This window comes from Oryctolagus cuniculus, chromosome 19 (assembly GCF_051225735.1).
Source record: "Oryctolagus cuniculus isolate XC-2025 breed Fujian yellow rabbit chromosome 19, ASM5122573v1, whole genome shotgun sequence".
Classification (NCBI taxonomy): Eukaryota; Metazoa; Chordata; class Mammalia; order Lagomorpha; family Leporidae; genus Oryctolagus; species Oryctolagus cuniculus.
This window is the reverse complement of record NC_142885.1, coordinates 8,988,336-9,010,328: the sequence shown is the minus strand read 5'-3', so window position 1 is coordinate 9,010,328 and position 21,993 is coordinate 8,988,336. Positions and strand designations below refer to the sequence as shown.

The window sequence follows — 21,993 nt, the reverse complement described above, 5'->3', positions numbered from 1 at the left end:
ATCATTATACTGCTTCTTTTTATCGAGACTTTGCTTTACTTCTTGATCCTGGCAGGATATTCCTCTCTGACTTGAGAAGAATAAAATAGCACTTGGGGGCAAAAATGCATACAAGTAACCCAGCACTGGAAGCCAAGATGGAAAAGACCTCCACAGCCACCATGAACTTCCCTTTGGTGCTGTTATACACAGGGAGGAATGCAATCCAAACGCTGCAGAACACCAGCATACTGAAGGTCAAGAACTTGGCTTCATTGAACGTGTCTGGCAGGCTCCTGGCCAGGAAGGCCAAAGTGAAGCTCCCCATAGCCAAGGAGCCCAAGTAGCCCAAGAAAATGTAGAACATAATCACAGAGCCCTTGTTGCAAACCATGATAAGGAGAGTAGGCTCAGAATTTGTGTCGGTGTCAATGAAAGGGGGAGCGATTACCATCCAGACAACACCGAAAGTCACTTGAACGAGTGAGCAGAGGGGAATGATAGAATTGGGTGCCCCTGATAGCAACCATTGCCTCATCTTCATCCCTGGCATTGTGGACTTGAAAGCCAGTACCACCGTGACGGTTTTAGCCAGAACAGTAGAAACAGCCACAGTAAATAACACTCCAAATGTCATTTGTTGGAGGATGCAGGTGGCAGTGTTGGGTTGGCCAATGAAGAGCAGGGGGCAGAGGAAGCACAAGATGAGGGACAGGAGCAGAATGTAGCTAAGAGTTCGGTTGTTCGCCTTGACTATGGGAGTGTCTCTGTGCTTCACAAAGACTCCAAGAACCACAGCTGTGAGGATAGACAGGGAAAGAGCTGCACAGGCAAGCACCATCCCCACAGGATCTTCATATGCCAAGAAAGTTACAACCTTTGGCAGGCAGTGATCTCTTTTGCTGTTTGGGTATTGGTCATCTAGACACTTGATGCATTGCTTCATATCTGGAAGAAAAGCAAAGTGCCATGATCTTGGGTTCCAGAATTCTGTAGAACTCTCAGAATTTGCTCAATGGCTGAGTTGCTGTAATTAGACGACAAATACAGGAATGTTCCAGAGAGGGAAACTACAAGTTCAATGATGTTTATTTTTTGTTGGCATATCAAGGACCAAAGAGCTCTAATATCACATCTTTTTTCATATTTCAAATGTAAGGCATTAGATTTTTCTTACAAACACAACTTGTACTCAGTATCATTCAAATATCACTATTAGGACATATCCTAGATTCAGTTACTCAAAGCCAAGTATGCATTGATAACCTGAGGCGTAACCAGAAAATTTCCCACTCCTGCAGGTATAGAGATGACTGAGACTTCACTCTAAGCTTCCCAGCCAGATTCCAATCTGCCTTCTTCCATCTGCCCTCTTCATGGTCTCATTATGTTTCTTTTTTAATCCTGTCTAGGATTTGTCGATAGAAAGAAAAATAGGGAAGAGTCCATCTGCTTGGTCTTTTCAGAAGTGGCAGTCTATGAGCACTGCATGTAAATTATTTAATAGATTTCTATCCATTCATTTACGTTTCTATGGACTGCTTAAGTGCTCTTGTTCCTTGAGCTATTTGGTCAATATCAATATTCATTTTTTTCAGTTAGATACTCCCTAGGTCATTACACTTACTGCACTTGGATCGTGACCCTTGCCATGTAGCCTGAAATTTTTCATCACGTTTTTTCCTCTCCTTGCTTTAGAACTCTAGGAGCAGGGTCTCTTAAAGCAGCTGGATAACTCTAATGTCTCCTCAGCACATTCCACAGTGGCTGACTCATAGCAGTAGTACAGGATGTTTATTCATTTGTTCAACTGTGGAGCTTATTTCTGAATGCTTTGTGTCATGAATGGTGCTAGATGCTAGAGACATGAAGTTGAGTAGGATTCAAACCTTCAGTGTTCAGAGTGTAATTGAAACGGATGTGTACATTAAACCCTAGAAACTCATAATACTGTGTAGTACGTTCTATGGTAGAAATAAATGCAGGTCACTCAGATTTGATCCTTCAAAATATTTTCTTGAAAAGGTAATTCTGAGGGCCAAAAAGAGAGTAGGTACAAGCAAGCTGAAAGGAAGAGTATCCTTCTCTGGGGAGGGTTGTTAATTTTTAATGAAATGACAGAAGAATTGAAAGAAGGGCTGAATTTTCAGTCTATTCCAGTTCCTCATTTTTTTGGACAAATGGGAATGTAAGCGGGAGGAGGAGGTGGGAATTCCTCTGAATCTATACCTGTGTCATTGGAAATCTCCCTCTCTGGGCAGGGCGTACAGTCAAAACAGCAGGCAGCCTTTCCCTCCTGAGGACTTTGCCTGAATCCAGGGCCACAGTTCTTGCTGCACAAAGAGCGAGGAGTCTGAAAGAATCAGACTTGTTAACCATCTCAAATATGGTCCAGTCTGTGGATAAGCAGATGTTTCCGACAGTACCTACAAGTCTCATTTACAGAAAAAGAGAATAGAGCAGTGGTCACTAGAGGCTAGACAGGGTGGCTGTGGGAGGATGACAGGCTACCAGAATACTCTTAGATGAGAAGAGTAAGTTCTGGTGTTGTGGTGCAAAGTAGGGGGACCACAGATTATAATATTTTGTAATATATATATGTATTTATATATATGTATGCATGTATGTAATTTTTTAAAAAAGATTTATTTATTCAATTGGAAGGCAGAAAGACACACACAGAGAGATCTTGCCTCCACTAGTTTACTCCACAAATGGCTGCAACAGCCAGAGTTGGACTGATCCAAAGCCAAGATCCTGGAGCTACTCCCAGGTCTCCCACGTGGGTGCAGAAGCCCAAGGACTTGGGCCATCTTTTACCGGTTTCCCAAGCCATAGCAGACAGCAGGTTCCGAAGTGGAACAGCTGGAACTCGAATGGATGCCCATATGGGATGCCAGAACTCTGGCCAGGGCATTAACCCACTGTGCCACATCACTGGCCCTGATAATTTGTTATATATTTTTATAAAGCATTGAGCAGAGTATGGAGGCCAAGAGGCAAACATAAAGAAATTATAAATGCTTAAGGTGATGACAGGGCTAACTACCCTGATTTTTACATTGCACTTTCATACAAATCAGATTATCACACTATATTACATGTACAATTCATTATATGTCAGGTTAAAAAAGTAACCCAATGGCTAGATTGGATGCTCTTATCTGCGGTACTTCAAAAACATTTATAAGGAAAATGAAATTAAAAGATAAATTTATTATGGTACAGCAATTTTTTGAAATCTATGCATTCTTCAGAATATTCATGGAAAATGCATATTATAAAAAACTGCATGGAGTCAAAACTTTTGCACACAGATGTTTCTTTGCATATTCCACACACTTTTGAAGTACTCTCCTGCTTTATGATGTGAACTCTCCCAGATTTTAGAAGCATGTGATTGATTATATGCAATTTTCCCAGGTCTCTGACACTGATAAGAAAGGAAAATTACTCAAGTTGTAACAGGCAATTGTGTTCTTTCACTGAGCAGAAAGAGATCACCAAAGTCCCCATGACTGGGTTCTTTTCTGAGTAGCTATGTGTCATACATATATAGCCAAGAAACTGTGTCCAACTAACCTCTTGAAACTCAAAAGCCCAATTTATCAACTCTTCATGTATGGAAAAATCTTGATCACGTGGAGCCAGTGGGACAAAATGTCCTACTCTCACTTGAAGCCCAAGTCCATCAGGAAAATTCCAGAAGTTGAGGATATCGTATTCTTCCACAGGGGTTGCTTGTTGGTCTAAAATTATCTGGTCGCCAGCACTGTTGTTAAACTGCACTCTCTTCAGAATGGAGTGGAGCTGGAACAGATGCAGTTAGATGGTAGAGAGAATTCTGGATGTGGACTCAAGCTCTGTTAGCTGTGTGACGTTGGATAACTCCTTTACTCTTTTATATATACATATATATATATTATATTAGCCATAGGAATACCCATGAAATCAGTTAGGAAATTAGCCACGAAAGCACCAGACGCAATAGAGTCACTTCCCTGTCAGTCACAACTTTTTGCTTCAGAACATGAGAACAACAACAACAACCTCTAGGCATTAAATTCAGAAAACACCACAAAGTCAAATTTAGCGTGACCCATTTTCATCAGAAACCTTTCAAAGCTCCTCTTTATTCATCTTCAAAATGGGGATAAAGTATTGCCTAATTATTAGATAAGAAAAAGTCATACGCATATATACAGGTATATCACTTATTTGTCCTTTTTATATCTGTATATAGGATCAAAATACTAAATCAATCACTCCATTGCCAGTCTTGACATATGGACCTCAGGAACTGATATTCCTTTTACTTATTATTTATTTAAGGGCATCAAGAAATTCAGTCATATAATAATATACTGAAAACATCAGATTGGCAGGAGTTTGAGCCTCTTTGTGACAACAGAGTTCACATTGGCTCACAAATTTCAAAATTCTTTGCCATTGGCACTTTCTCTTTGTGGCTGTTCCTACACAAGTTGAATGTGAAACTATGCAGGCATCCCTCCCATGCAATAAAGCTAATAAGATACTGTAATTCTGAGGAAGAACTCAAAATTTTCTTTCCTGTTTTTAAGTTCTGAAAAGGTTACATTTGATTATGTATTTGGGCTGAGTTGAGAATCAATAGGTCACCAGGAAGCACCTGCCTGAACTGGAACATTACCTGCCAAGGGTGAACCACTGGCTTCTCTCCATGTCCAGGTGATTGCATTTCTGACAGATGAAAAAGAAGTTCATGAAGGGTTTGGGCCACAGCATGCACAGCATTGTATACAAGGTAGCTCCCGTCAGATGTGGTCATATGAAAGGTATGCAAAGGGAGAGACTCCAAAGAGACATTTGGGGGACAGCTCTCCAATTTTCCACAGTCAGTCTCAGAAAGCAAGCAATGGAAATGCAGGAACCACAATTTAGCAAGATAAAAGTCTTGTGGGTATTTAGCAGGGTTAATGCCCTGAAGAAACTGCTTGAAACCTGGGATCTCCTTATGGGATTGTGAAAAAGTCAGAGTCCCATGGAATGAGTCCAACAGGGAATAACTGTCAGAAAAGACAAAATCCCACTGTGATGTAGTGATCCAGACTTTCCCTGTCATCAGAATGTTCCACTTTGAAAAACTTAGTCCTAGAAGTGAGTCCGAGTCACCATAAATGACCACCACATTTGCTGAGGAATCTCGTATTCTGTAGTGGTATTGCCAGGCCAATGAGAAATACGCCCTCTCAGTGATAGGGATCATTTCCACAAAGGCCACACAGATGCCATTCTTGTCCATCTCTCCTGTCAAGTCCCAGAGAAACTGAATACTCTTCATGTCTTCTGAAATAGCCAGTCCAACCCAGGTCCACCCAAAATGTAGCATTAGCCGGACCATGCCAAGGGCCAGGGCTGTGTTTCTGGGGGCCATCTGATAGATAGATGGAAACTGGCTCCTGTCACTCAGGTTGGGATCAAAAGAGCCATAAGTGAGCTAAATGGGAAAAGAAAAACATGGACCCATCAGCGAATCCCACTAAAGGTTAATGGTTACAGGAACTCATGGAGATTATCTGACTACTGTTTCAAGTGTTACTTGTGTTTTAAAGTAATCCTAGAGTAGCTTGGCTTGTTGCATTTTTTGCATTACTCTTAGTATGAGAGTTCCCTATAAAATGATTGTTCAAACTCAAAAGTCCCAGAAACTTTAGGCAATTGTGGCTCCCCTCAATTATTCCTTCCTCCTAATTCTCAATAGGAATTTGAATTATAGACCCAGGTTCTTAGCATCTCACATATGAAGGCCATTTTGATGTAATTTTGCAATTATTATTCCTGGAAATATAATTTACTTCCCTATTCCTTGACTGTGCTTGACATGTGACTTGATTATTTAAGGGATATTAATGAACATAGACACCCACTTGCAATGTGCACACTCAATTATGATGGAATTTTTGCATTTCTTCTATTGGAATGGAAAATTTCCACATGTATTTCCTATCTCATCAGACTGGGCTGAAAGGGAACACATGTGGAGCAGACGTGAGAATAACCAAGAATAAGAAGCAAATCCTAATGAGCCTTAGTCCAGCCTAGATCAGGTGACAACACCATAAACCAATAGATACATACATGAGAATGCATGTTGTTTTGAGTTAGAGTTTTAACTATAGTTTTTTGATGCAAGCATTATCATGTCAAGCAATAACTTATGGATATGGAAATTGGTATGTAGAAGTAGGGTGAAGTTATAAAAATGTACTAGTGGTTTGGGATCATGGAATTGTGGTGATAAAAACTGTTAGGGGATTTTGGAAAAGTAGTCATAGAACTTCTATAGGGGACTAAAAGATGTTTCCATGTTCTGTTGTAGAAAAAAAATGTGATAAAACTGGGGCTGGCATGTGCTGCAGTGGTTAAGCCACTCCTTGTGATGCTGGCATCTCATACAGGAGTGCTGGTTCAAGTCCTAGCTGTTCTGCATCCTATGCAGCCCTGCTAATGCACCTGGGAAAGCACTGGAAGATAGTCCAAGTACATGGGCCCCTCCCAGGCATCCTGGAGACATGGATGAAGTTCCAGTTTACTGGCTTAGGTCTGGCCTAGCCGTGGTTCTTGCTACCATTTGGGGGAGTGAACCAGTGAATGGAAGATCTCTCTATCTCTCCCTGCCAGTCTCTTAATTTGCCTTTCAAATAAATAAATAATAAAAACTATGATAGAAGTGTCACTATCATAACTAGGAAGGTAGAAAATGAACCATAATGAACATATGGGTTTGGGAAAAATAGTTTTCCAGGCAGAAGGTTAAATGAATGAGATGACTCTTACAAATGCATATAATATGAAAGAGAGGAACAGGGAAAAGTACTGGATAATTTGCAAATCAAGATTCATAGGGGATTAACAGAGTCTAAAAATTGCACTATTAGAAAATTCAACTATTTCTCAGGAAATCAAAGGTGTTGCTATGATCAAAGAGCCTCATAAAAATGTCCAAATCCAAATAAAACATAGCTTCCAGGAAAGTAAAATGTGTGTGTTTAGGTTTTTTTTTTTTTTTTTTTTTTTTTTTTTTTTTTTTTTTTTTGACAGGCAGAGTGGACAGTGAGAGAGAGAGACAGAGAGAAAGGTCTTCCTTTGCCGTTGGTTCACCCTCCAATGGCCGCCGCGGCCGGTGCGCTGCGGCCGGCGCACCGCACCGATCCGATGGCAGGAGCCAGGAGCCAGGTGCTTTTCCTGGTCTCCCATGGGATGCAGGGCCCAAGCACCTGGGCCATCCTCCACTGCACTCCCGGGCCACAGCAGAGAGCTGGCCTGGAAGAGGGGCAACCGGGACAGAATCCGGCGCCCCGACCGGGACTAGAACCCGGTGTGCCGGCGCCGCTAGGCGGAGGATTAGCCTAGTGAGCCGCGGCGCCGGCCAGGTTTTTTCTTTTAAGACCTCTGAAATGTAAGGTGGTTAGTAGGCTCATTTTTTAGACATCCAAAAATGGCATCACAGCAGATAAGATTCCATTCTTCCCCACCCCATGGCATCTTACCTGTGGATATTTGTAGAGTTCCAGTATTGTTCCCATCTGAGCTGAAATCGCCCACGTGGTTCCTACAGTAACTGCCACAGACTTGCCCTCTCTCACACAGGAATAGTTAGGGATCACCTTGCCTAGTCCAGACAACCACATCAGGCAACTTTCCAAAGTCCTTTTCTCACTGTGCAATGCATTGTAGAGATCAAATCCTAGGGATATGTTGGGTAAAAGGTAGGGGTTCCTGTTGATCTCTTCAATGGCAAAAACAAAGGCTAGGACATACTGGTAGTTTGATGAGTAAAACCTGCATGGAAATCATAAATGTATTTAATAAAAGGTTCAAACAATGTGATTTAAGATTTTTTTTAATTCAAGAAAAATAGAGTATGCTGGAGGGAAAGAAAGCCCAGTGAACTTATTCACTGGTAGGGAGCAGCTGTGCCTCCTCAGGACTGAGAATTGGGACTTCAGGAATGATTTAACTGGGGCTCTAGAAGACCCTAACTGCATGGCATATATTCTAAAAGTAGGTATCAAAGAGTAGGCTTAGTGAAGATTCAGTTCACACTCAGTATAAATTTGACCCATTTTTTTAATATAGGATAGTAAGTGTTTATGTTCTAGTGAATGATCATTTATTAATTATACTATATTATATATGTTCTAGTTAATGACCATGAAACACTGTGCTTTGGTTATGTATTAGCATAAATTTGGTGATGCGCATGTGAGGAGACTATTTTCGAGTTACTGTGTATGGAGCTACATTAATTCAGTGCCAATGATCCAGGCAGAATGAGAAAGTTAGAACTAGAAATGAACTAGTTAATGAACTAGAAAAATATGGAAAACAGAGGTAGAGACCAAAAAAAGACCCAGGGAGAGGCAACAATCCTCCTACCTAAGTATTTACATCACTCGGATGTGTATAAATCTGTCAAGTACTAAAGTTGAAAATCTAAGCTTTTTGGCACCATGGCTCAATTGGTTAATCCTCCAACTGTGGCACTAGCATCCCATATGGGCGCCAGTTCTAGTCCCAGTTGCTCCTCTTCCAGTTCAGCTCTCTGCTGTGACTCTGGGGGTCACTGGTGGATGGCCCAAGTGCTTGGGCTCCTGGACCTGCATAGGAGAACTGGGAGAAGCACCTGACTCCTGGCTTCAGATCAGTGCAGTGCCGGCCGTAGCAGCCATTTCAGAAATGAACCAATGGAAGGAAGACCTTTCTCTCTATCTCTCCCTGCTTTCTGTCTATAACTCTACCTGTCAAATAAATAAAGAAAAAAAACTGAGGCAGTATGGCATAGTCATCACGAAAGGAGTTGTGCAGCAACAGAGACTCTTGGTAAGCATAAATAGGCACTGAAAGATTTTGACTTTATCCAGATGTGGAAGACATAGGAACAACACATTGTAAACTCTTGCCGTCTATTGGCTAACCCCTTATACAGTAAAAAACCAAGCAAATTGTAAATTAAGCAATTTAAATAACCCACAGATTACAGAAGAAATTAGAAAATATTCTGAATTGAATACGAGAACATAGAACATATAAAACCTTTTGTGAAACAAAACTGAGGTAAATGGGCCAGCGCTGTGGCGCAGGAGGTTAATCCTCGGCCTGTGGTGCAGGCATCCCAAATGGGCATTGGTTCATGTCCCGGCTGCTCCTCTTCCCAACCAGCTTTCTACTATGGCCTGGGAAAGCATGAGAAGATGGCTCAAGTTGTTGGGCTTCTGCACCCACGTGGCAGAACTGGAAGAAGCTGTTGTCTCCTGGCTCAGATCGGCGCAGCTCCAGCCATTGTGGGCATTTGAGGTGTGAACCACCAATGGAAGACCTTTGTCTCTCCCTCTCACTGTCTGAGACTCTACCTCTCAAATAAATAAAATCTTTTTAAAAAATTGAGGTAGGCCGGTGCCACGGCTCACTAGGCTAATCCTCCACCTTGCAGCGCCGGCACCCCAGGTTCTAGTTCCGGTCAGGGCACCGGATTCTGTCCCGGTTGCCCTCTTCCAGGCCAGCTCTCTGCTGTGGCCAGGGAGTGCAGTGGATGATGGCCCAAGTGCTTGGGCCCTGCAACCCATGGGAGACCAGGATAAGTACCTGGCTCCTGCCATTGGATCAGCGAAGTGCGCTGGCCACAGCGTGCCGGCCGTGCTGGCCATTGGAGGGTGAACCAATGGCAAAGGAAGACCTTTCTCTCTGTCTCCCTCTCTCACTGTCCACTCTGCCTGTCAAAAAAAAATTGAGGTAAATTTGTCACCTTAAGTGCTTATATTAAAAAAAGAAGTTCTCTCTGGTGAGCAGAATAGTTACCTCTAAAGATGTTACATCCTAATCCCCAGAAGACCCCAATGTAATCTTACATTACATATGGAATTCAGATTGCTAGCCAGTTGACCTTAAAATGGGAAGATTATCTTGTACTATGCAGGTGGGTCCAATCTAATCATAAGAGTCCTTGAAAGTAGAAGAGAAAGGCAGAAGAGTAGGTTAGAGGGAAACAAACGAGACAGAAAGAGGGGGAGAAGAGATTTAAGGTGTCAGAGGGGGCCGGTGCTGCGGTGTAGTAGGCTAAACCTCCATCTGTGATGCCGGCCTTCCATATGGGCACCAGTTCATGTCCCAGCTGCTCCTCTGCTGATCTAACAGCTCACTGCCGTTCTGCCTGAGAAAGCTCCAGAAGGTGACAAAAGTGCTTGGGCCCCTGCACCTGCACAGGAAACCCAGAAGAAGCTCCTAGTTTCAGGTCCCAGCTCTGGCCATGCAGCCATTTGGGAAGTGAACCAGCAGATGGAAGATCTTTCTCTCCGTCTTCAGCTCCTCCTGTCTCTGTCTGCAACTCTGTCTCTCAAATAAATATGGAATTTTAAAGTTTCAGAGGGACTCAAGTTACCTTTGTTGGCAAGATGGAGAGAGGAGGCCCTGGACCCAGGAATGTGCATGGCCACAAGAATCTGGGAGCAACCCTTAGCTCGTAGCAAGTGAGGAAATCGGGAGCTCAGTTCTTCAACTACAAAGAACTGAATTCTGCTAATAGCACAAATGAGCAAGGAAATGCATCTTCTCTTAAGGAATCCAGGAAGGAACAGAGTTCTCTCCACATCCTAATGTTGATGCAGTGAGACTCACGTTGGGCTTTGACCTACAGAACTGTAATATGATAAATTTGTGCTATTTGAACTGTTAAGATTGTGGTAATGTTAGAGAAGGAATAATTAAACTAACACATTCTCAATTGAATTATTTATTTTTCTACCTGAAGGAACAGGAAAAGGAAGATAAGCTTAAAGACAAAGCAAGAAGGAAGAAAGTAATAAAGAGGCAGCAATTAATGAAAAAGAAAAAAACAATAAGAAACAAAGGTGGGATTTTGAAGGAGTAAATAAAATTCTGAAGCCTCTTATTAACCTTACAGAGAAAATAAGAGGTCAGAATTGCCTTTAACAAGAATTAAATGAGAATAGAGGATGCTACAGACATAAAAATGATAACGAAGGGATAATATGAACAATTTTATGGCAACATAATAGGAAACATCTGTGAACAGGCAAATTCGTTGAAGACTCAAATTATTACTGTCACTGAGTAAGAAATGGGAAAACTGTAGAGCCTTGTATCAAAGAAATTGAATTGATGGTTAATATCGTTCCAACCCAGAAAGATCCAGTATCAGATGGGTTTCACTGATGTTTAGAATTATGTACAGGGGCCGGCGCCATGGCTTACATTGTAAATCCTCCACCTGTGGTGCAGGCATCCCATATGGGCACCGGGTTCTAGTCCCAGTTGCTTCTCTTCCAGTCCAGCTCACTGCTGTGGCCCAGAAAGGCAGTGGAGGGTGGCCCAAGTGCTTGGGCACCTGCACCCCCATTGGAGACAATTTAGAAGCACCTGGTTCCTAGCTTTAGGTTGCCGTAGTTCTGACTGTGGTGGCTATTTGGTGGTGAACCAACGGAAGTAAGACATTTCTCTCTGTCTCTCTCTGTCACCATCTAACTCTGTCAAATAAAAATAATTTTTTAAAAAAATTATGTAGAAACTCAAAGAAATTTGAGAACATGTTCCAGTTCATCTTGTGAGGCCAGCATAGGCCTAATCTTAAAATCAGAAAAAATGCATTGTAAGAAAAGTAGAGACTAATCTTCTACCTAGAGACTATCTTCCATGAACATAGAATAAAAAATCATTGATGAGATACTAGTCAATCGAATCCAGCAGGGTTTGCTAGTATTAGAAAACCAATCAACATAATTCAGCATCACAACAAAATGAATGAGAAAAGTCATACAAGTTCTATCTCAGTAGTGGCGTTAGTTCAATGACGGATTTGTTGCCCCAACTTCTGAGAGTGCTGTCATTCCCTTTAGGGATTGCCTCAGCTCCAGAAAGCCTCCTTATCCAAGGTTTCTGGGAATCAGAAGTAAAACTAGTAGTGATTAGTTGTGGAAACACATCAAATGGATAAAGGGCATAAAGAGATTGCATATATATATATATATATATATATATTTATATTTGCAAACAGTATATCCTTCCTAAAAGCAATCACTGAAAAAAGTACTCTAGCTTGAGTGTACATGAAGCCCACATATGAGAAAGTCACTTCATGAATGAAAAATTTTTTCATGCTGAAAGAAGTAGAACATAGATGTCAATTTAATTTGGTTCTTTGTGGTTTAAACTGTATAAATGGCAAACTACTTTCCTCACGTAAGACAGAAAACAATTAGGTAAATAGATCACACTTTTAATTTAGAGTCTAATTAAGTAGTTCACTAAGGAGGTAATCAGATTTGGAATCTAATTTATTAAGTCATAAAGAATAGCACCAAAATGAAGAAATAAATCAATGACTTGTAACATAATAGTAAAATATAATATACTAATATGATATACTATACTGTATTATACTATACTACATTATACTATACTGTAATCAGTTCTTTCATGAAGAGCTCTTGGATTGGAGAGGAAACAAACAGAAGAATCAGCAAGCAGTGTCAAAAAGCCAGTAGAGAGAGGGGGAGCTGACAGGTGGGTAGGGGGGTGACTGAGGGAAGCCACAATCTCACCAGTCTTCACTCACCCTTTCAGCAGCTCCAGCCAAACCTGGGGAATTGAATACATGTAAATCAAACACAATAATCAAGATATATCTGAACTACATTTTGTAAAATTATGGAGAGAAAGAAGTCCAAGGCAACATTGAAGAATGAGAGAAGGTTCAGGCAAATAATTGTTAATTTGAGGAGATGGTATCATTCTCAAATGTGTCCCTATCGTTTTATGAACAGAATAAAATGTTGCCTCATCATGACATTAACGGTCCATCAGATACAGATCTGTTTGAAAAAATATAGAAAGAAACAAAAAAGGAAGCTCAAGTTCCCATTGTCCCTTTACCCCTCAGTGAAACAGAACCTAATTGGAAAGATATTTACATATCTATTTATAAATGCCTCCCAGGCTATTTAGTCCAGGTTCCTGTCCAGGCATCCAAGGTCGGAATCATTCCTGGTGTGATATAATGAAAATCTAGAATCTGACTAAAAGTTGATATAAATTTGTTCTGAAGGTAGAATATTGATATTAGTACTTTTCTGTAAAGTTATTAGCAGTGATCTTCCATGGCTTAGGAATATTATCAGATGTCAGCCTGTTGGCGAGCATTTTAGGCAACCTGTCAGCACTGTGCTGTTGCCTAAGGACTGTTTGTGAGGATCACCAGGAAGGGATGGATCAGGGATAACGGTGGTTGATGGGGATTCCCTCTTCTCACTCATACCCTGTCCACGCAGCAAGGCAAGAGTTGTGGAAAGAGTTCTAATGTGTGTTTGGGGGGGGGGGGGGTTGGAGATGGAAAGTAGAAAGGAAGTAGGGCTGAAGGAAGAAAAGTTGATTTCTCTCACCACCTTTAAAGGACAAGAAGTTAGAGAATGAGAGAATGATAGGAGAAAGTTAATTCAGAGCAATTGGTTTAACCACCATAACTTCCCTAGACATTGTCCATAATTGTTTTTTTAAAAAGTAGACTTTAATTTCAGGCATGGAAAGCCAAGACACTCTGGCAAAAGATCTCTGTGAGTGAGATCTCAGTGGAAAGAACAGGTCTTCAAAGAAGGAGGTACCTTTCTCTGAAGGGAGGAGAGAACCTCCACTTTGACTATGACCTTGTCTAAACAAGATAAGAGTCGGAGAATTCAAGGGGCTTCCATAGCCTTGGAAACTCATGACTGGAGCATAGGGAGATTACTGATGCCATAGACAGGAGTGTCAATTGGTAAAGTCAACAACAGGAGTCACTGTGCACTTACTCCTCATGTAGGATCTCTGTCCTTAATGTGCTGTGCATTGAGATTTAATGCTATAACGAGTACTCAAATAATATATTTCACTTTGTGTTTCTATGGGGGTGCAAACTGTTGAAATCTTTACTTAATGCATACTAAACTGATCCTCTGTAAAAAAAAAAAAAAAAGAAAGAAAAGAAACTATCAACTCCCAACTTGACTCTCACTGGGATTAAACATGACAATAGGTCTGATCTGATTTCATCATCATTAAAAAAAATCATCTATTATTTTTCACTTTATGTTTCTGTGTGGGAGCAAACTGTTGAAATCCTTACTTAATGTATACTAAGCTGATCTTCTGTATATTAAGATAATCGAAAATGAATCTTGATGTGAATGGAAGGGGAGAGGGAGTGGGAAAGGGGAGGGTTGTGGGTGGGAGGGACGGTATGGGGGGGAAGCCATAGTAATCCATTATTCGTACTTTGGAAACGTATATTCATGAAATAAAAGTTAAAAAAAAAAAAAAAGAAATTTCCAGCAAAAAAAAAAAAAAAAAAGTAGACTTTATAAAAAGAAAGAAGAAGAAAGCAAAAGCCACTTACTTTGAAAAATGCACATTTTTGCTAGGGCGCTGTTGGAATTCTAGCCAAATGGCTTGTGAGTCACCAATAAATGAATAAAGTGTGAAAAAACCACCTATAATCAGGTCTCCGTCCTGGTATACACTGGCATTCATTTTAAAAGCACAAGAGACATACTCTGAATCACACACCAAGAGTGGAAAGTGCAGGGCCAGGAAGAGAAGAATCAGAAAGCTCATGACAGTAAAGTCTCCACCAGTTATAGCCAGAAGTCTGTGAGTGGAGATGAGCAAGCTGAGCAGCCGTGGTCCTCTGCAGGGAGGTAAGAGCTGATGGCTAAGTTTCCCTCTTCTGAGGAAACACAGTGGAATAGATATGTGGGTCCATATCTAAGTCCAAGGCATATATGACTGCAGAAAGCATACACACAATATTGAGTTCCCCTAGAGGACCCTCTCAATGCTCTTATTGTGGATTAATGAAGCACCATCTCCTCCCCAGCCAGTTAGGACTGAGACCATCTCTGTCCTGAGGCTACACATCTGAGGCTCTGTGCTCTGCTGAAACTCCCCAGGATGACAAACATGTTTGGCTATCACCCACTCCACCTCTTGGCCCTATGATTTCATCCGAGAACCCAGAGGGCATCCCCAAGGACTGTCTTGTTCTGAATCAAAGGATCTTCCCTGTTGTGTTCATGAGCCGTGTTCACAATGATTGGCACAGTCATCACATTTCAAAGTCAGGAATCATCAAGGAGAATCCCCACTTCATCCACATTCAGCTCCCAGCTCTCCTAACACAGTGACACTGGATAAAGAAGTGTTGAGTGGTTAGCTGGTGAGGCAGCAAGTCTGGAATCACTCTTAAGTGTTAGCCCTTCTCAGAAGATACATAGTGCCTTTCTTTTCCTTTTCATTCACTCTCTTCCTCATTCCCTTCTGGAATAATTCAGTCTTGAAGCCATCAGGGAGGACAACACCCAGGTTATGGCCACATGTGTGGCAGAGTAATTCATGATGGCTCCATTAGAGCTCACCCAGTGTTTGAAAGGTATCCAAGTAGAGGGTAGTTTTGAGAATTAAATGAGAAAAAGTACATACTCTGCTTGGAATAGCTCATTCCATAGAATGAATGTTGGCTGCTTTAACTACATTGTTCTTAAGAGGAAAATGTGATTTTAATCTCACTACACAAAAGTAATGAAAGAATATTTTGTTAATTTTGTTCACAGACATAGATGCAAATCTTAGATATTTTCCAAATTAGAAAACAAGATACTGTGGTCCGTTGTTAAGGCTTTCCACTGTATTTTTTGGCATATTGAATTCTCTTTTATATTATTCTATATTGATTTTTCATTAATATATCTATCTTCTGGTAGAATTCTCATCCATGTCATATACGGTATTCTTCCCTTTGGGACTGGCTTCTGTCACTAAGTATCATGTTTTTCAGATAAATCCATTTTCTTGCAAAAGATGGGATTTTATTTTTTAACCACGGTGTAGTATTCAGTAGCACACATATCCCATAACTTCTCTTTTTAAGATTTATTTATTTATTTGAAAGAGTTGCAAAAAGGCAGAGGCTGAGATAGAGAAAGAAGGATTGATCTTCCATCAGCTGGTACACTCCCCAGATGTCCACAATGGCCCGAGCTGTGCATCAGGAGCCAGATCCGGGAGCTTCTTTCGGATCTCTCAGGTGTTTATAGGGGCCCAAGCACTGGGCCATCATCTATTGGTTTCCCAGGCCATAGCAGAGAGCTGTATTGGAAGTGGAGCAACTGGGACTAAAACTAGCATCCATATGGGATGCTGGCACTGCAGGCAGTGGCTTTTACCGCTGTGCCACTTTACTGGCCACCCCTGTAATTTTTTAATCAGTCTTCCATTGACAGGCATTTAGGTTGATTCCATCTCTTAGCTATTGTGAATTGATCTACAGTAAACAAGGAGGTGCAGATAACTTTTATTTACTGATTTAATTTCCCTTGCATAAATTCCAGTGAGTGGGATGGCTGGGTTGTGTGGTAGGACTATATTAAATTTCTGAGGTATCGCCACACTGTCTCTTAGTCCTTTTAACAGTCCTTTTACCAGTTTGATTCCCACCAACAGTGGATTAGGATACCTTTTTCCCCACATCCTTTCAGCATTAGTTGTTTGTTGATTTCTGTAAAAGAGCCATTCTAACTGGGGTGAGGTGAAACCTCATTGTGGTTTTGATTTGCATTTCCCTGACAGCTAGTGATCCTGAACATTTTTTTCATGTGTCTGTTGGCCATTTGGATTTTCTCTTTAGAAAAATGTCTGTTTAAGTCCTTGGCCCATCATTTAACTGGGTTGTTTGTTTTGCTGTTGTGTAGTTTCTGGTTATTAATCATTTATCAGTTGCATACTTTGCAAATTTTTCCCATGCTGTTGTTTGCCTTGTCACTTTCCTCACTGTTTCTTTTGCTGTACAGAAGCTTCTCAATTTGTTAACTTTGGCTTTGAGTGTCTGTGCCTCTGGAGTTTTTCCCTAGAACTCTTTGCCTGTGCCAAGGTCTTGCAGGGTTTCCTCAATGTTCTCTAACAATTTGATGGTGTGGGGTCATAGATTTAGATCTTTAATCCACATTGAGTGTATTTTTATGTAAGTTAGGGATCTTGCTTCATACTTCTGCATGTGGAAATCCAGTATGATGAAGAGACTGTCCTTGCTCTTGGAATTTATTTTAGCTCCTTGATTAAACTTAAGTTGGGTGTAGATGTTTGGATTGATTTCTGGCAATTCTGTTCTAATCCATTGGTCTATCCATCTATTTTGTACCAGCAAGAGGCTGTTTTGAGTATAAATGCCTTGTAGTATGTCTTGAAACCTGGTATTGTTATGCCTCTGGCTTTGTTTTTGTTGTAAAAAATTGATTTAGCTATTCCAGGTCTTCTGTGCCTCCATATGAATTTCAGCATCATTTTTTTTTTAGATCTGAGAAGAATGTCTTTGGTATTTCAATTGGTATGACATTGAATCTCTATATTGCTTTTAGAAGAATGGACATTTTCTTGATATTGATTCTTCCAATCCATGAACATGGAAGATTTTTCCATTCATTGTATATTCTATTTTTTTCTTTAGTGTTTTGTAATTCTCATCATAGAGCTCTTTGAATTCCTTGGTTTAATTTATTCCAAGGTATTTGATTGTTTTTTAGCTCTTGTGAATGGGATTGATCTTAGAAGGTCTTTCTCAGCCATAGCATTGTCTGTGTATACAAAGGCTGTTGATTTTTGTGTATTGACTTTATATCTTGCTACTTTACCAAACTCCTCTATGAGTTCCAGGAGTCTCTTAGTGTAGTTTTTTGCATCCCCTATATGTAGAATCAAGTCATCTTCAAGTAGAGACAATTTGACTTTCTCTTTCTCAATTTGTATCCCTTTGATTTCTTTTTCTTGCCTAATGGCTCTGGCTAAAACTCCCAGGACTATATTGAATAGCAATAGTGAGAGTGGGCGTCCCTGTCTGGTACCTGCTCTCATTGGAAATGCTTCCAACCTTTCCACATTCAATATGATGCTAGCTGTGGGTTTGTCATAAATTGCCTTGATTGTATTGAGGAATGTTCCTTCTAAACCCAGTTTACTTAGAGTTTTTATCATGAACAGCTGTTGCATTTTGTCAAATGCTTTCTCTGTATGTGTTGAGAATATCATATGACTTTTGTTCAGCAGCTTGTTAATGTGGTATATCACATTGATTTATTTGTGAATATTGAACCATCCCTGCATACCAGGGATAAACCCCACTTGGTCTGGGTGGATGATCTTTCTGATGTGTTGTTAGATTCTATTGGCTAGAATTTTGTTGAGGATTTTTGCATCTAAGTTCATCAGGGAAATTGGTTTGTGATTCTCTTTCTCTGTTACTTCTTTTTCAGGTTTAGCAATTAAGCTGATTCTGACTTCATAGAAAGCATTTGGGAGGATTCTCTCCCTTTCAGTTGTTTTGAATAACTTGAGAAGAATTAGAGTTAGTTTTTTTTTTTTTTTTTTTTTTTTTTTTGACAGGCAGAGTGGACAGTGAGAGAGAGAGACAGAGAGAGAAAGGTCTTCCTTTGCCGCTGGTTCACCCTCCAATGGCCGCCGCTGCAGCCGGCGCACCGCGCTGATCCTGGCAGGAGCCAGGAGCCAGGTGCTTTTCCTGGTCTCCCATGGGGTGCAGGGCCCAAGCACCTGGGCCATCCTCCACTGCACTCCCTGGCCATAGCAGAGAGCTGGCCTGGAAGAGGGGCAACCGGGACAGAATCCGGCGCCCCAACCGGGACTAGAACCCGGTGTGCCGGCGCCGCAAGGTGGAGGATTAGCCTATTGAGCCACGGCGCCGGCTTAGAGTTAGTTCTTGTTTAAATGTCTGATAGAATTCAGCAGTGAAGTCATCTGGTCCTGGGCTTTTCTTTGTTGGGAGGGCCTTTATTACTGATTCAATTTCCTTCTTGGTTATGTGTCTGTTTAGGTTTTCTGTATCTTCATGGCTCAGTTTAGGTAGGTTGTATGTGTCTAGGAATCTATCCATTTCTTCTAGGTTTCCCAGTTTGTTGGCATACAGCTCTTTGTAGTAATGTCTGAGGATTCATTTTATTTCTGTGGTGTCTGTTGTTACATTTCTTTTTTTCATCTCTAATTTCATTAATTTAGGTCTTCTTTCTCCTTTTATTTGTTAGTTGGGCTTGGTGGTGGCCAGTGGTATCTCTAATTTCATTAATTTAGGTCTTCTTCCTCCTTTTATTTGTTAGTTGGGCCAGGTGGTGGCCAGTGGTGTCTCAGTTTTGTTTATTTTTTCAAAACAACAGCTCTTTAATTTGCCAATCTTTTGTAATTTTTTGGATTCAATTTTGTTGATTTCTTCTCTAATTATTTCTTTTCTCCTATTAGTTTTGGGTTTAGTTTGCTGTTGTTTTTCTAGATCCCTGAGATGTATTGATAACTCATTTATTTGGTGCCTTTCCAATTTCTTTATGTAGGCATCTATTGCTATAAACTTTCCTCTTAACACTGCTTTTGCTATATCCCATAAATTGTGATTTGTTGTATTGTCACCCTCATCTACTTCCAGAAAGTTTTTGATTTCTCTTTTGATTTTTTCTGTGATCCACTGTTCATTCCAGAGCACGTTGTTTGGTCTCCATGTTTGCATATGTCCTAGAGATTCCTGAGTTGCTGATTTCCAGCTTAATTCCATTGTGGTCCGAGAAGTTACATGGTATGATTTCAATTTTTTTTTAAATTCGCTGAGGCTTGCTTTATGGCCTACTATGTGGTCAATCCTAGAGAAGGTTCCATGCATATACTGCTGAGAAGAATGTGTATTCTGCAACTGTAGGGTGAAAAGTTCTATAGATATCTGTTAGATCCATTTAGGCTATGGTGTCAATTAAATCTGCTGTTTCCTTGTTGACTTTTTGTCTGGTTGATCTGTTCATTGCTGGATGTGGAGTATTGAAGTCCCCCATTACTATTTTATTGAAGTTTAAGCCTGCCTTTAAACCCCTTAATATTCTTCTAAATAGCCAGGTGCCCTGTATTTAGGTGCATTTATGTTTATAATAGTTACATCTTCCTGTTTTACATTCAAATTAGTATTGATAAGTATAGATAAGAACTGTCATTTTGTTGATTGCATAAAAATTCCACTTGCTTAGTTAGTGAATTTGGTGGTGTCATGTTTTCATGATGCTTGTTTCTTGAAGATGCCCTTCAGAATTCCTTGTAATTCTGCTTTGAAAGTGGTAAAATCTGTTTTTCCTCATTTGCAAAATACTTTATTTCTTCACTTTTTAAAGGTAGGTTTGCTGGGCATAATATTCTTCATTGGAAGGTTTATTCTTTTCAGACCTTTGCTATATCACCTTGCTCTCTTCTGGCCTGTAGGGTTCCCGCTGAGAGTTTCACGTTAATTTAATTGATTTTCCTTTGTATGTAAATTTATCCTTTTCTTTTACTGCCTTTAGGATTCTCTCCTTGTTTTTAACTTTTGACAATTTGATGACAGTATACTTTGGAAAGGCCCTTTTTGAGTTGAATCTGCCTGGGGTTCTTTGAGCTTCTTGTATCTGGATGTCCATGTCTCTTTCAAGACCTGGGAAACTTTGAACTATCATTTCATTTAGCAGGTTCTCAATGCCTTTTTCTTCTCCTTCAGGAATACCTATGATTCAAATATTTGATTGTTTGTTGGCATCTCATATTTCAGATAGATTTTGTTCATTCTTTTTCATTCATTTTTCTTTATTTTTGTCTGGGCTGTTTCAAAATTTTGTCTCACATTGAGAAACTCTTTCCTCCACTTGGTCTGCTCTGCTGTTAAAGCTGTAAATCATATTTGTTATTTCGCTGATGGAAGATTTCATCTCCAAAGTGTCGATTTGGTTCTACTTAATGAGTTCCTTCTCCTTAGTAATATTTTCATTCATGTCACTGATTTCCTCTCATTTCTTTAATCTGTGTATCTGTATTCTTTAGCATCTCATTGAGTTTCCTTATAATTATCATAATCATAATAATAAAGATTTATTCATTTACTGAAAGAGTTACAGCAAGCAAGCGAGCGAGAGAGAGACGTCTTCCATCCACTGGTTCACTCCCCCAAATGGCTGAAATTACCAGGGCTGAGTCAGGCCAAAGCTAGGATCCAGCAGCTTCTTCCAGGTCTCCCACATGGGTGCAGGGGCCCAAATACATGGGCCATCTTCTGCTGCTTTCCCAAGTGCATTAGCAGGGAGCTGGATTGGAACTGGAGCAGCAGGACTTGAGCTGGTGCCCATATGGGTTGCCGGTGCTGCAGATGGCAGCTTAATCTTCTGCACCACAGTGCTGGCCCCTATTATTTTTTAAAGATTTATTTGTTTATTTAATTTAATTCATTTTATTTTTTAAACAGTTCTTTTTTGAAGATTTAATTTATTTGAGAGGTAGACTTACAGACAGGGAGAGGGAGAGACAGAGAGAAAAGTCTTCTGTCCATTGGTTCACTCCCCAAATGGCCGCAACAGCCGGAGCTGCACTGATCCTAAGCCAGGAGCCAGGTGCCCAGTTTCCCATTTTGGTGCAGGGGCCCAAGGACTTGGGCCATCTTGTACTGCTCTCCCAGGCCATAGCAGATAGCTGGATGGGAAGAGGAGCAGCCGGGACTAGAACTGGCGCCCATATGGCATGCTGGCGCTGCAGGCAGAGAATTAACCTGCACCACAGCGCCAGCCCCTTATTTATTTTAAAGTCAGAGTTAAAGAAAGGAGAGAGAGAGAGAGAAAGATCTTCTGTCCTCTGTTTCACTCCCTAGCAGGGCTGGTCTGGGCCAAAACCAGGAACCAAGTGTTTCTTCTGGGTTTCCCACATGGGTACAGGTGCCCAAGTACTTAGGACATCTGCTGCTGCTTTCCCAGGCCATTAGCATGGCGCTGGATTGGAAGTGGAGCAGCTGGGATACAAATTGGCCCCCATATGGGATTCTGGCATTGCTGGCTTCAGCTTATCTGCATACTACAACACCAGCCCCTACAGTAATTATTTTGCATTTTATGTCTGTCATTTCATAGATTTCTTTCAGTACAGGATCTCATTCTGGAG

The 21,993-nt window shown here is 40.7% G+C and overlaps 1 protein-coding gene across 1 annotated transcript; it reads right to left on the bottom strand.

Moving 5' to 3' along the window:
* Positions 1–19: 19 nt before the first annotated feature.
* LOC138846889 (vomeronasal type-2 receptor 116-like) lies at positions 20–14,622 on the bottom strand. The gene is made up of 6 exons (XM_089321950.1): positions 14,405–14,622; positions 7,512–7,803; positions 4,578–5,458; positions 3,562–3,769; positions 2,209–2,332; positions 20–927 (listed from the first exon to the last, which is right to left on the bottom strand). The coding sequence occupies exons 1-6, from the start codon at positions 14,620–14,622 to the stop codon at positions 20–22; spliced, it is 2,631 nt and encodes an 876-aa protein (XP_089178076.1).
* Between the last annotated feature and the right edge of the window lie 7,371 nt (positions 14,623–21,993).